The following is a 15,596-nucleotide window of genomic DNA, read 5'->3' as shown; positions in this document are numbered from 1 at the left end:
GCCCCGGCTCCCTCCGGTGGCAGCCTGATGGATTAGCGCCCTCCCCAGGCCCCCCGCCCTCCACCCACCGCCCGGCCCCGCCTCCACCCGCCGTCCGTGATATATACAAACCCCGCCATCTGGAGGGAGGCCTGCTCGAGCAGGGCAGAGGGAGCGCCGCGGGGAATAGGCATCAACGCGCGACAAGCTGTCCCCCCGCGCTCAGGCGGCCGTGGACTCGGGCCGGAGCAGAGCTGGAGCGGAGCGGGCCGGTCTGTCTGGCCCAAAGGGTCTTGAATTTACAGGTGACTGCTTAGACTAGTGGTTGATTAATTTGTAGATGTGTCATGCGCAGTTCCATGATCGCTAAAGCAATCGTGTACCGTCGAAAATAGAAGTGATGGCGAATGCTATCTGCCATGGCTAACGCTGCCAAAACGGTGGAATTGCCGACTAAAATCTCTTTTTCTCCAGGCGTTCCCTGTGGACAGGATGGAGGCGGATTACAGCGAGGGTAATTCCTGAGACTGTAGGATCAGCAAGCCAGGGAGCGGGGAGAGAGGGAGAGAGCGAAGGAGAAGTGTGCAGAGGCTGGAGACATCCTCTGCCGTCTCCTCTCTCCATCCTTCCCTCCCTCACTCCCTCCATTCCTCCCTCCATCCTTCACTTCTTCCCTCAGTTTCTCTCTCCCTCCAACTTAACCTGTGTTTAGGCCAGATTTGGATGGGAACGTACTGATAATTTACAATGTTTTTAATGGATTTTTACTTTACAAAAAAAATTGTGACCCTATTTCCTCCATTTTGGAGTGCCCAATTTAACGTGTCCATGCTCATCACTGCTATCTCGTGTGAGGTTCACCAGTTAAGCTCACACGGACAACAAGTTATAGGACAGTTTATGTGCAGCTTGTGCAGGCAGGCCGTTGGTATCAGAATGACCAGCGGGGGTCACTATCGTGCAGCGAAACAGAATCGTCCCAAAGACTGAAATCCCTCCCCCTCGTCGACTCTAAGACACCACCACATGGCGCTGATGGCCGTGGCTGGCATTGGCATAGTCAGAATTCTACTGCCGGCAAGCGGTTGAGCAGGGCCTTAACGGACTGAGCCACCCGGCAGATGCTGATGCTGTTTCTCATGGTCCTCAGCCTGTCAGAATTCCCAGAGGCTCCCTGAACACATCTGGTTCTCTTGGGAAAAGCCCCAGCTTCCAACACCAACCACTGGCGCTGCTTGAGGATTGACAGAGCTTTTGTGGCCTTGTCTTTCCTCAAAAAGAAGCATTCATGTCAGTATACAGATGTATGGCAGTAACATAACCTGGCAGAATTTAACCAGCCTGGAAAGGACCCTACCTGTAGGATTACAGAGCCATGATGTTTAGAATGGCTGCTGTGAGTTTAAAGTAATTTTTCATGTACAGTAACAATGTTAGCATTATGTACTGTCAGACAGTGTCTCTCTGGAAGGAGCATACCATTACATTACCAGTGGACATATAGATAATGCGGAAATGACCATTAAATATCCATTAGCCTGCTAGTGCTACAGTTTGTCCAGTCCTCTTGAAGGTTGGCTGCTAGTCCAATCCCCCTCTTGAAATAGAAGAGACGTTGGGTAGGGAAGAGAGAAGACGGACTGCGGACATGTCATTGAAAAGCCTTTGCTGGTTCCCACAGGCTGCTCTCCTTATTTGGCGGCTAAGATCAACAAGACAAAAGACCTTGTTGGATTGTGTGTCACGATTGTCGCTTGACTGGCTTTGGCTTCATCAGGCCAAGTCTTGCCCCTTCCACTATCCTTCAAACTCATTGGAAAAATTTGCCCACTGGTCTTGAAAAATCATGGAAAATCGGCCAAATAATAATAATAAAAATCTTTTCCATGGGCAATGAATCCTCCATTCTTACCCATTCACAAGCTTGTTGTCACTTGCTAAAATGTTTCACAATATCACTTTGCTGATGGTGCCAACAAATTGTACAGATCCCCAATTTGTACACTAATTAGATTGCTAAAAGTCAACAGTGGACAGTGGAGAGTGCCTTTGTTAACACAAAATATTTTGAAAGTTCCACTTCTCAAGAATAGCCTTATAGCCTTGAGGTTTGAAAATCAAAATACTTTCCCTTAAAATGTCTTTAATGAATCAGGGTCCCAATATAAACCAGATTGGAGTGTGAATCATGCACACAGCATTTGGGCTCTCCAACCCAAGTATTTTACAGTTCAGCCACTAGGGGGTGACTTCTCCTTTTCAAGGAAGCTTGCTCATAGCCAGCTGGAAAATTTTTATGCAAATGGTCCGTATTGCATGTCTGCACTGTTGGTGCGTTCTCGGAGACTATTACGAGCATGTCAAGATGGTAGTCTGTGGTAGTACATGCAGAAGATTACTGAAACTGAGAAGCGTTTTATTTCTGTTAGATTATATATGTATACTCTGGAGTGTGAAAACTGCAGTGAAAAATTAAGCTAGAGGGGTAGGTAGTTGTTAGTGGGTGAGTGAGTGACTGAGAGAACAGAAAATCTGTTATAGTTATTTATAAAGTCTGCTGAAAAAACCCTATTTTCATATTTGACTCGGTGACTAATTATTCTGTTCAGTGTGTTTTTACTGATGCAGGAACAGTGCTGTCATTGTTTGCTCCTGTTCTTGATCACCCTCACTCCTCTGTTGGCAGGGCAGAGTTGCAGGGTGTGTGTGTGTGTGTGTGTGTGTGTGCGCCCTGAACGACTGATAGATGGCCTCGTGGATAAAAGGACATTCATTTTATTTATTCATGGCTGTGATGGCAGGTCAGAAGGCCAGGTCTACAATCGCCATACTGGCACGGTCTCCACACAAACCGCTCCCCTTGCTGACCAATCAGGTGGCACCACATACTGTGAGTCCGCCAGAAAGGACCAATCGTGAAGCACATACTAAACTGCCATTTGGAGTGTACCAGTCACAGAGCAACTGGCCTGTGATTCTGGCTGAATAAAAAAAACAGGCTCAAGGAGATGGAAGGGAGATGCTGCTCTAAACGTGAAAAATAAGGATGCAGTTAAAGTGCAGTACCGGGCTATCTAAATCAGGCAATTCATTTTTTAAATCTGAAACATGTCCAGCAATAAATGTGTGGATTCCAGAATTTAATTGCCGTGCAAGTCGAGGTAGGTAAATTTGTCACAGGGTGAGACGATGCCAAGCTAAATTAATAACAGTATAAATGTGTGTGTGTGTGTGTGTGTGTGTGTGAGAGAGAGAGAGAGAGAGAGAGTCTGTGTGTAACAAGAATATACAACTGTTACAACTGTCTATAAATAATTTTATAACTGTAATATATGGAATAAAGAAGTACACCTACATAGACCAGGAATGTCTTCTGCATTTCCATTATACTACGAGTAACAAGCAAAAGAAAAATATATTTTTTATCATTTTTTCAGTCATAATGTTCAGACTTTTTAGAAAATCAGCACATCTTAAAATAATGTAGATAAATCAAGTGTACAATACAGACTCGGGTTTGATTTGCTTGAGTATTAAACAGGGAAATGCCTTGCTCTTGGAAATAAGATTTATGTGTATGTTTATGTGACCCTCCTCATCTGTGTGCCTTTGTGTGTTTCTGGTTCTTTTATTTATTTGTATCTCCCTGTCTGGCTTGTGATCCTCCATCTGCCTGATGATGCAATGCGCAGAAATGACCCCCTTCGATGCAAGACAACCAGTTTTTTTCACGCTGTCATATTTTTTACTTCTGTTGATGAAAGACCCGTAGGCGGTCCCTTGTTCCAACAGAGTTCCACATAAGGACTAAGTGTTCAACATAAAGGTTCACTGTGCCACTGTGCGAGCAAAACGCACGCATTTTAGGCGCAGAAATAAAATCAAACCGACTCTTATTATGTAGGCTCCTGTATGAATTGCAGCGTGGGTAAAGTGTAAACTCGGTGTGAACCCTATTCTGTAAGCCTATAAGCCGTATCTTCTGCAGCACAGACTGCTTCTTATTTCAGCGGCGCGCTGCCCTGTATTACGGATGTTATTTTTAGGGTCCTAGAAGGTTCCGGAGCTTGTGTACCGCTGAAGCCGCGTTGCGACCCGGGCCCTCGCGGCTGGCTACCTTTTCCCCGCCCGCTGTGGCCGCGGCTATTTCCAGCATGTCCCCTGGCTGTGAGCGGCAGGTGGGTTTCGGGAAAAGGCCGACGCTTTTTTCCGGCGAGTGCATTTCCATTAAAAAAAGGCGGCGCGAGAGAAACCAGATTTAAGGGAATAAAAATGAAATGTGGTGGTGCTACTGTGCGGTGCCTCTGGGAAGAATTTGTTTTGTTAGGCTCGCACAAAAGCCGCTTGGAGGGGGGGTGGGGGCGGCGGGGTGTGAGGGGAGGCCATGTAAATTCTTCTGAGAATTAATTCGTACTCACACCTCATGAAACAGACTTTTAACCCAAGATGGAAATTTGGTGAGGTCACATATTTGCAATTCCCATAATAATATCAACACTCCTTATATAATGACTGATAATTACAATGAGGCTAGCACGGGTCAGTACAGTCTAATGGAGGAAATTCTTGCTGAGAACAGTTGGAATTATAATTACTCTAGGTCCTTGCTCTTCAGGATGTGCAGGTAACATACCAAAACAGTAGTCCAATAGGGGCAATATGCACTCTGTGAGAGTTAACAGTACTGACTCAGAGCTGACACAGTGGACATTTTACAACTTCATGAGTTCCAACAGTGAAGGGTACCGGTGGTTCTGTAGGGTGCATCGAGGGTTCTGATGGAGTGTATTTTCCTACCATGTTGAAAGTTCACACAGACCCTTGTCATTGTCAGCCCTTGCCTAATTGTACTGTGCAATCGTCTTCTCCCCACATCTCCCTTGCATTTATTTCCTGTAGAGATGAGTGTTTAATAGATGTGTTCACTATTAGCGCATGGAGTATAGTCATAGTCTTAGTCATAGTTGATCTTGCTATGTCATTGGCCAACTCCACTTAATTGGTGACTGACTTTGTCTCTGTTTCATAATTCCTCTCTCAGCAACAGGAACTATATTTGTTTGTATTTGTTTCATTATAAATATGAATTGAGCAACCAGTTGGTCGACTTATTTTAATGGAATTATTTTCATTTTATAATCAGTTCTTTCATTGATTCCATTATTTGTGGGCATCCAGGACCTGAAAGCAATTACAACTATGTAACCTATCAGAACACAACTTCAAATCTGTTTCAACATAAATTGAGGATTTTTTTCTTAAGGTTCTAAACAAAACGGAACACATTAGCATTCCGTTTCCTTGTGTGAAGACTTGCCAGACAGTCTTTAATATGGTAACGATAGAAGAAAGACCAGGGCTTTTTTCAGATCTGAGAAGACCAGAGACTTGTTGCTAAGCAACTGTTACATACATTTCTTCTTTTTTTAGGGTTTTTTAAAAATGTGATGTTAAGATTTACATCTTGGTGAATAGCTGGCTCGTAAGTAATACACTCAGATGCACTCCCAATGAAAGAAAGAAACCAGCCATGTATTTTTGAATTCTGTTGGATGTCTTCCAAAGTTATCTTCTTTCATGGAGTATGCATGCTAGGTCACTTTCGAATATCACCTTAGCCTATTCATGTACGTAGCTTTCAAAAACAGAGGATGCACATGATTTCGTAGAAGTTCCCAAAACGATTACAAAATGACCTATTGGACAACTTTTCCATTCAGACCGAGTGGAATTTGTAAAAGGAGTCACATCATTGTGTTGGGTGACGTGGGAGAGTTTCTATGACCATACACTTACAGTATATTATAGTTTCATGTTAAACATGCTTGACATTTGAAATGCTACGAAACTGTTTCTTCACCCCGGTAAGAGATGCACGAAGGCTACACCTATGTATCTGCTCTCAAGTTGCTTCATTAACGGGAGTCTATGTAGCGAATACCTTGTTATTCCCACTCTTGTTCTATTAACAGCGGTGGGTTCAGTGCCCCTCATTTAGCCGCTTCAGACTGGCATCCACAGGTCAGTCGTGCCTTTGTAATAGCGGGATCGAAAAATGCATCAAGATAAAAGAGCACACATTTCACCTGCTCACGCTTGTGTATATGCTGAAATGAGAATACTACACGTGGCTGCTTTTTTCATTGTAATAGTACGTTCACAAAACTGTCACTTGCCCTCGAATGAGTAATTCTATCCGTCTTTTGGATAAAACATTAAATTAAGGGCTTGACTCACTCATCATTAAAAGTCAATTTTAAAAGGGTAGGAGTGTGAATCCTGGTGTTCACAATCCCTTGCATTTCCTACCCACTTAGCTTCCCAGGTCATTGCTGCAAAAGAGAGTTGAATTATTAGTTGATCCAACTGGTTAAAAAAAATAACACGCAAAATGATATTGGGGTGGAGTATGGCTAATTATCTTTGACGCTTCCATGCACCACTTCCAAGCCCGTTGAGAAATTCACCCATTCTCATTTGGATGCTGTCAGTAGCAAGACAATAGGCCCGTTCAGGGCACCCGAAAAGCCTATCTCTCTCTGTCCTTGTGATGAAACCGGGGACAAGAAAAAACAATAAAATGAGAATTGGCAAGCAGAGCAGGGAGGGATCCATAATGCACAGAACAAGCCAACACTCTCAATCTGGCAGTGTAAACACCCCATTGTGTCTGTAACAATGTCTACATCCATCCATTATTTCACTGACTAGCACAAGTTGTGGAAAAAAAGCAGGACTAAGAAAAAAATACGTCATATCTTATTTAAAACCGTGTCTTAAAAATAAAAAATAAACAGATTTTTGAATATGTTTTGGGGAGCTTGTGCACAACTTAAACTGCATCCAGAGTGAAATGAGAAATCATAGATTGCACAGCTTTAGTCAAACCACAAGTATCCTACAGCTTTATGAGCATTGGGGAATAGGAAGTGTGGAGGCCATTTTGAGTAACAAGGCCTGGCAAAAATGGAACGTTTTGAAATTAATCAAAATAAAATACATAAATATTATATTACTTGAGAATATATGGGCGAAAAGAAAATATTTCCACTTTTAGATACTCCAGTGTAGTTTTAAAAATCCATTGTTGTAGAAATATAATTAGCATTACATATACCATAATTCACACAAATGTTTATAAGAACAATGGGAGAAACAATGCAACAGGAAATGTGCTGTGAAGTCCATTGTTCGTGTAAAAATGGGAAACCTCATTTTTATTGCTCATTCGAGGATAAAATTTTTAATTGAAAGGAACTAATTCTTTATGCCATGTTTGCCCTGCCATTACCTGTATGCCAGCCATAGTGGCTGTAGTCATTTTTCCCTTTTATTTAATTATTATGCAATAATGCCCTAAGCTTCTCAGTAGTGAGTTTCTCCTGACTGATATCTTAAGAAGGCAGATAGGTAAAGAGGAATGTGTATTAGATTCTAAGTAGTGAATGGTTAATTTGACTGCCACACAGTGAAAATGATGTCATTAATCTGGCATTTCCTTTTTTTCATATTTTCAACGTTTTTACCTTAAGTGCATCTTCATAAGACAGGTATGGAGGTCCACATGGTCGGATGGTTTTTGGTGTGTTTCAGCACACAAGTGCATAATTTAAGTCATTTTTTGGCTAAACATACAGGTAACTTCCAAGGCTTCCAAACCTTAAAGCTAGAAATAGCTGTACAAAATAAGTATTGTATCTTATTGAACCTGTGTATTGTAGTTGTCCATGACCATGAAATGCACTTTTTGTACGTCGCATTGGATAAAAGCGTCTGCCAAATAAATGTAATGCAATGTAATGTAATGTTAAACTGACTGCTGATTGGATGGAAACCACAAAAAGAATAAGAAAACCTGCAATACTGTACCTTCATGAATATGAAAGCGATCATTTTAAATACACTGCGTTAATTTTATGTTCAGATGGTTTGCAGCACTATAGCTGATAGGGTCATATATTATGTCTTGTTCTAAGCACTTTTTTTTTGTTTTTAGAGGTTGGGCTATGTCACAATCATAACACACTACATTTCCATGAATGTTTTATTAGGTAGTAATGTCTTGCTTATGCAGGTGTTATATTTATTTTATGAAGGCCATGTGAAGGTGCACTTAATGTGAAGTGTGACCAATATTTTTGTGAAGCTCTTTCAGGGAGACTGAATTCATTAGAAAGGCGTTGGCCTGGCTCACAGAGAAATTAGCTGCGGTGCTAAATTCTGGTAAAATGGTAAATGGACTGCATTTATATAGCGCTTTTATCCAAAGCGCTTTACAATTGATGCCTCTCATTCGCCAGAGCAGTTAGGGATTAGGGGTTAGGTGTCTTGCTCAAGGACACTTCGACACGCCCAGGACGGGGTTTGAAACGGCAACCCTCCGACTGCCAGACAATCGGTCTTACCTCCTGAGCTATGTTGCCCCCGAAACTATTGAACTGAATTGGAGGTCCAAAATAATGTCTTACTCACAACATTTTCATAACTCAGATCTAATCCCAGATGCTGAGAAACAGCATTACATTTTTTTCTCTTTCTCCAGCATAGGAAAGGCCAAGAGATAAAATGCCTCAACAACCGTTGAAAAATATAATACAAGAATATATTAAAATGCTTTTTACATTTATTGGGCTGCGGGGAACATTCAATCCAACCACCATCACATCCTATGAAATACAGATTCTATATTCTTACAGAATGCTTTTAAAAAAAATTATTATTTATTTTAGTGGCCGCTCACTTATTGATATGCAAGAATCTGTAGGGGAAAAGTGACACTTGGGCTTGTGTTCTCACTAATTACTAATGATTTTAGTTCAACTAAAATTGGAAATGGAATAGATTTTTCCAAATCTGAATCACACACATAGTCTTAGGAGGTAGTTTTAGTTGGACTCTGCTGGTATCATATCTGAACATAAACATTGCAGCATGTGACCTCTCCTGTCACCAAATGTCTACTGAAACATCCCATAATAGGAGTCTCAAAACACCTGTTGCAAAGCTGGTTGTCGGGTTGGACTAAATGCTGCGGCCAACAACGTAAATGCACAGAATTGGATATACAGCACAAAAGCAAATAAATACACTTATTGCTTAGTCTATATGAAATGCTGTAAGCACGTCTGATTATTTCCTGTTTTCCTTTTCTCCATTGGTCTAAGGGGTGATGCACTGGTTCTGAATATCTGGGTTTTTTTTTTTTTATTTAAAGCTGAGCACTTTCACATTGTTTCTAATGAGCTTCTATCCAGGCATTCGCTGCTACCTTTTTATGTCTACAGGGAACTTAAGGTGACACCTCATGAAAGCAACCAAAATAGAATTAACGAGCAGGAGAATCAGTCCTTAAAACTCTATGTTCAGAGACTGGGATCATTCTCCTACACCAAGCTTCTCCCACTTTTCTGGTAACTTGTGACTGACTCCTCATTAAAACAAGAGAAACAAATTAAAGAATGTAGGCACAAAAAGCTCAAACTCCCTCGTTGCAAAGAACCTATCATTTGCCTCCGGATCGTTTTCACTCTACAAATGCTTTTCAGTGAACCGACAATCCCAACAGAAACAGAGAAGAAATCATTAGCTTTTAATCAAAGACTTCAGAGACTCGGAGAAAGTTTTGCTGCCCCCTAGAGCACCGGAGATCAAAACAAGATAAATAACTCACTCCTCATGCTTACAGCTTTAAACAGAAAAAAAGCCATCAGAGTTAAATGAGCTAGAGCGCAGAAGGTTTTGGTCTGCAGCCTCCTACAGTCAAGACACAAGGACAAATGACTGCTCCACTGGGGAAAACTGCAACAGCTTTGCCTGTCACACTTTAAAACTGTAATAAGAAATAGTTCATAAAGTAAACACAAAGACAAGGGGGGGGAGCCAACACTCTAAGCACCTTAAAGGCAAACTCTTGCCCAGCACTTGATTGGATCTACTGGCACACCTCTTATTTATTGCCCAATTAAAAGGAACTTAATAGGATTTGAATTGAGATCTAATAGAATAATGTATCAGATTCCACTAGGAATCCACCCTTCTGCATAACTCAATACATCTGTGGGGATTCCAGTTTCTTTCCATTTGTGCCCTGAAAATATGGGATAATATTAAAACAACTACAGATGCGAATAACAGTCTAGAATGAATGGGTATTTCAAAAAAATCATTTTAAATAGACAGTGTTAACTACTTAAATGCCTTTATGTAGTTAACGTAGTACTTAAGTACTCATTTGCTTTTTGTTTGTCTCTGTGTTTGAACTGCAACTTCTTGTATCATTGCCAAATGCATGGTGAGTAGAGTGTATTCATTCACAGAGAAATGGAAAATGCCTTATCTCACATTAAATAAAGCTCCTCAAAATTTCTCTTTCAAAAAAAGAAAGAAAAAAAAAAACTTTCTTGGATGGTAAAAAGCAATTACCATAGAAGATGGCTGGAGCTTAATATGAGGCAATAGAAGCAGTGCACTCCAAACGCAATTCTGTTGAAGCCACGCTGTGCAGTCAGAACAAATGCAGCTCGCCATTAGCAACAGCTGCTCTCCTGTATAAGGTCTGAGAAATTCCTTATGAAATCAGGAACGCGCAGCACCGGTGCCAGACAGCAGTGTCCGGCAGGTTACGTTTCAGTTAGCTACAGCTGAGGTCACCACATGTCTTCCAATTTTCCTCTCATCCACTGTCCTGGTTGGTTAGCAGAGGTGTAACGCTGTCATTGCACAGAACACAAGGACGCGGAGCAGGCCGTTAAAACCATAGGGAGATTTTCTCCAGCCTCTCCTCCATCCATTATCGACAGAGTGCTTTGCTTCTAAGCCAGTGGGGAAATAGCAAAGCATCTGGCGCAGTCACAGGCGAACTGCAGTAATCAGCGTTAGCTCTGAACAAACACGTCCAATCCAGGGCAACCTCAAAGTTAGGTGAGAATTCTAGGTGTGAAGGGGAGAAGCTACTGAGTGTTCACAGATTTAATTTTAGACTCACCAAACACTTAGTTCCATATCCTTAATTTTCAAGTTCTGGCTTTCACAATGAAAAGAAAAATACCATTGTGTGAAACTGAGTTGATTGTCATTAGTTAAGAATCTGTTATTTTTATTCTTCAAGTGAATAATCAAAAAATAATAAAATGCTGTCATTTTCTTAGGTGGATGGTTTTTCACTTTCTTTACTTGGGCAAGGAGCCCAAGCTCAAAACAAATTATATTTGCTAACCAGTGTCTTAAATTCAGAGTTTGGACAGAATTTTTATTTTCAATATGCAATTACTTGGGTCAGCACATCTGCAGCAAGAACTCTTTATCTGACTGAGCAGCAATTCTTTTTCTACAAGGTTCTGTCTCTACCATTGAGGCCTGAACATTCAAATTTGAAGCATCTTCTGAAAATATACTAAAGAGTGTGGCTACAGCTATGGACTTTCAACAATGTAATAGTTCACTGGAAAACTCTTGTCCAATCATAAAATGACACAGAAATAAACAAGAACCAAGTAAATTAATCAGTGCTGGGATCACGTCCAGTGAAGTCATGGAATAAAACAATGAGTTTGAATAAAAACCTTTATTTGTTAAAAATAATTTACACAAGAGGATACTGTACTTAACAACAAACTGAACACAAACAGAATGTATAGTACATACTCAGCATACAGTAAAAGGAAGAAAAGAGATGGTGTGCATCCCAGATGATATGCAAAAATGGCACGTCCCGTGTAAATATGCACATTCCAAACTGGATCGCGTCACAAGTTGGGCAGGGTGTTTCAGCAACGCTGAAGCACTGATCTCAAGGAGAAAGAATGTATCAGCGAGGGGAAAAAATCCCTCTGAAATGCACTGACTGTTTTTAGTTTTCGGTAAAGGTCACAAAAAAAATATCCTTTTAAATCTGTGAAGACTTGCCTCAGAGCATTTGCATGCTTCAGAAGTTTTGCAGTCTCTTCCCTATCAAGACGGAACCGTATCTTAAGACAGTAATGCTATGCAATCTGCCTTCAGAATGAAGAAATCCATTCTGAGAATGGTAAAATCCTTTTGTGGTTTCCATCTCTGTCCTCACCACCTCACGGTTTCTTCTGCCCAGAAGGTTTCCACGGTTATCACACAGAAACTTCCGCACGGGGGGGGGGATCCACCCCTCAGGGACCCCCATCCCAGCAAGTCTGTCGCCCTCCCAGGGCCCTCACACGGACTGGATGCCCTCGAAGCCGCAGAACTTCCAGCGTTTCTCCAGAGTGGCCCCCACGCCGCTGAACTCCTGCTTGAACATGCGGGGCAGCCGGACCATGAGCCGCTCCAGCTCCGCCGCGGAGACCTGGGGAGAGCATCATGGGATAGGCTCAGGAGGACAAACGCACCGTCTCAGTGCTTCACACCTGATACCGCATGCATTTCAGGCTTGTATCTGTTTCTGGATATCAATCCACCTTATCAGGGGGAAGCCTGCTCTTTGGGAGAGGGTGCGGCTTATTGGCCGAGAATCTAGCCTTGTAATCAAAATGTTGTAGTTTTTCCAGTACACTCCAGAGCCAACTGCTAAACATGTATTGCTGTACTATAAAAGATACATGTAGTATTGTCCCAAAGGGAAATCTGGTGCGCAAACAGGAACACACATAAAAACGTACTCTACACTTGTACAATCGATCCACATTTCTGTACTTTATTCCACGGGCACATTGCAGTTGACCATAGAATGAGGTCTGAATCCAAATGATCCAAATGGATAATGCCATATAATCCAGTATTGCAGTATAAAATGTCTGGTAAAGCATCGTGGGAATGGATATGAGACATGGGAATCATCACAACATCAAACAAAATAGATGCAGAAAAGATAGAAAAGAACTCTGACAATGATGTGTAAAATAATGAGCAAATTTCCTTTGCAGCATTGAAACTTGCTGGGATGTCTTCTGCAAACCACTCCTCAAGAGAATTCCACACATTGAGTGATGACAGTCTTTCAGGAAGTACCTCAGAATTACTGGTAGTTTTTATGTTAAAAATAAATGAAGCATGACTTCACTCCGTCTGTCAATCTTAGGTAAAAGATCAAGTCCCTCTGGCCTGTCACAGAACCATGTGACCCCTGCATATGCTGTTAGACATTTTATATCAGAGGGTGACAGGGCTGATAAATTAACAAGGTAAAATATATACATTTGATAAAAGAACACATCTCAAAATGTTTATCTTCAACTAAAGCAACTAAGCTTTTTACAGTATAATGTGTAGATCAGTGGTAACCAACCCTGTTCCAGGAGCTCTACCATTCTATAGGTTTTCACACCAACCCTAACAAAGCACACCTCTTTCAACAGACATCTTGTTTAGGTTCTAATTAGTAGAGTCAGGTGTGCCAAATTAGGGTTGAACTGAAAATGCTTCAGGATGGTATATCTCCAGGAACAGCGTTGATTAACACTGGTTTTGATAATCTGTAGATAACGGCTTGCTTAATATTAGCATGTACCTTTTGAAACAATAATTATGGGGATATTTTACAATTGCAATGCAATGTACATTCATCAGACATTCTCATCAAGTATAAGAACAAAAGCAAAAGTACAATGATGTATGTAAATTGCTGTATTTGTAAGTGCATTAAGACAGGCATTGAAGTTAAAGTATGTGAGTTTACCTTTGTGTCCAGCCTTTGAATGTATGACCACAGGTACTCTATGTTAGCTCCAAAGGGGTGGACGTGAAGGAAGGTGGATATAATCCCTGTGAAAGAAGAAGCAAGAGCATATCTGTGACTCAAATGCAAGGTTTGATGCAAAGTGTCTGTGAATGAATTATAACGTTTGATAGAATGAGACTGTGATGGAAAAAACAGGGTTTGATTGAAAACATCTGGGACTGAAATATAGGTTTTTGTCTGAATAAGTCTGACTGAAATATGGAGTTGGTTTAAAGTGTTTTAGACTGAAATATAGAGTGTCAATCTGTCTGTGACTGAAACATAGAATTGCTTTGGCTGTGCCTGTGAATAAAATAATGGAGTTTGAATTTGCCTGTGACTGAAACATAAGGTTAAGCAAACAGCTGGATTTTTTGGATTTGTCTAATCATCTCTGACTGAAACACAGAGCCTGAGTCCAATCACTGGCGTATCCAACTGAAATGCTGGATTTGCCTAAACATCCCCGACTGATTTGTTGTACATCCGACTGAAATTTTGGATTTGGCTAAACATCTCTGACTGAAACACAGAGTCCCGATCTGTCACGTATTTGACTGAAACGCGGGGTGACGTGGCAGGAGCCGCGTCCCGTTGACCGGGCACAAAATAATACAGTCACGACGTCGCTGACCGAGCAGAAAGGGGCCACTTAAGCTGATTACACTGGAGAGGTCCCAGAAGGGGAACGCCACATCGCGGGGCGCGGGGGAGGCAGCGCAGTTCCCCATCTCCCGAGAGCGCGGAGCCAATATTTATTTCCTTGATTTATATGCCGTAACACTGACAATTACAGGAGAACCTAATTCAATTCCCTCCCCGAGACCTACTTTCACGGACCGCCACTTCCCCGGCTCGAGGAGGGAACGGGGCGGGGAGGAGGTGATTAGGTGACGCTAAGGTGCCAGGACTAATTTCGAAATGAGAAACGCAGCGGCGGCCACGGCGCGGGCGCTAAGCGTTCAGCTCGGGTCTGCAGCCAGTGTTCTGCCGCTGCTAATCTGCTAACGGCGCTACGCTGCTAGCCAGTACTCCGGGGCTAAAAAAACGTCGCCGCTCGTGCACGATCGATTGTTTTTGTAATTACTGGCACTTGCGACTGCATTTTCACGCGCCACTGAGAAGCCATTCATGCAGTCTTATCTTTCATCACACTGTTCAGTCTGTAGAATGTTTTTTTTTTTCCCCACAGAAATGGGGGGAATAGATGGAAATATGTACAGTATACTGTATCTATATACACAGTATGTATCACCGGAAAGCTAATATAAATAAATCCTAGAGGTTATTCACGTCCATGTAAAGAATAAAAGCTCTGGAAGTGGGAGCAAGCACTAGAAAAATTTGTCATTTCTGTTTTTCTATCCCTTTGCTCTTTCTCTCTGGGAACGAGTCTTTCCTTTTCTCTCGTTCTGGCTGAGGGGTTCTGAGTCTGCCCCTCCTCCTGTGTGTGTGTGTGTGTGTGTGGGTGTGCATGTGTGTGTGAGGGTATCTGTGCATGTACGTGCGTGTGTGTGTGCGCGCGTGCGTGTGCAGACTAGAGGGGGTCACAGGACAGCAGCGAAAGAAAGGGGCTTATTTCAACAGCCTCTCAGTGCTACCCACTCCAGAGTGCTGAAAAGCCCTCGCTCTCCTTCCCCGAATTCTGCCGGAGCAGCACTCACGGAACCCCGCGGATCAATTGTTTCGTACCGCCTACAAATGCGCACGCTGTGGAGATTAAGAGATCAAAAGGCCAAGTGCGGCGATGATGCATGATTACCAAGCAGCAGGGCCTCTTTCTCCGATCTGAGAGGGCCAGGGACCAAGGCCTCCACGCTCCGCTCCTGCGCGTGACAGGACACCACCGCGCACCCGTTCACAGCCTGCCGACACACAGAGACAGCGCTCACTGCACCGTAGGAGGGGAGAAAAACAACACACACAGACG

At 42.3% G+C, this 15,596-nt stretch overlaps 1 protein-coding gene across 3 annotated transcripts in view; it reads right to left on the bottom strand.

Annotated features, from left to right (window-relative positions):
* Positions 1 to 11,527: 11,527 nt before the first annotated feature.
* LOC118224279 (ecto-NOX disulfide-thiol exchanger 1-like) overlaps positions 11,528 to 15,596 on the bottom strand; it is a 68,728-nt gene continuing 64,659 nt past the window's right edge. For all 3 annotated transcript variants that reach the window (XM_035411627.1, XM_035411626.1, XM_035411628.1), the window contains 3 exons: positions 15,429 to 15,531; positions 13,625 to 13,710; positions 11,528 to 12,295 (listed from right to left, as the gene is read on the bottom strand). In XM_035411627.1, coding sequence (XP_035267518.1) covers positions 12,164 to 12,295; positions 13,625 to 13,710; positions 15,429 to 15,531 — 321 coding nt within the window. In that variant the 3' untranslated portion in view covers positions 11,528 to 12,163. The remainder of the gene's footprint in view (positions 12,296 to 13,624; positions 13,711 to 15,428; positions 15,532 to 15,596) is intronic.

This window comes from Anguilla anguilla, chromosome 3, assembly GCF_013347855.1.
Source record: "Anguilla anguilla isolate fAngAng1 chromosome 3, fAngAng1.pri, whole genome shotgun sequence".
NCBI lineage: Eukaryota > Metazoa > Chordata > Actinopteri > Anguilliformes > Anguillidae > Anguilla > Anguilla anguilla.
This window is presented reverse-complemented; position numbering and strand designations above follow the sequence as displayed.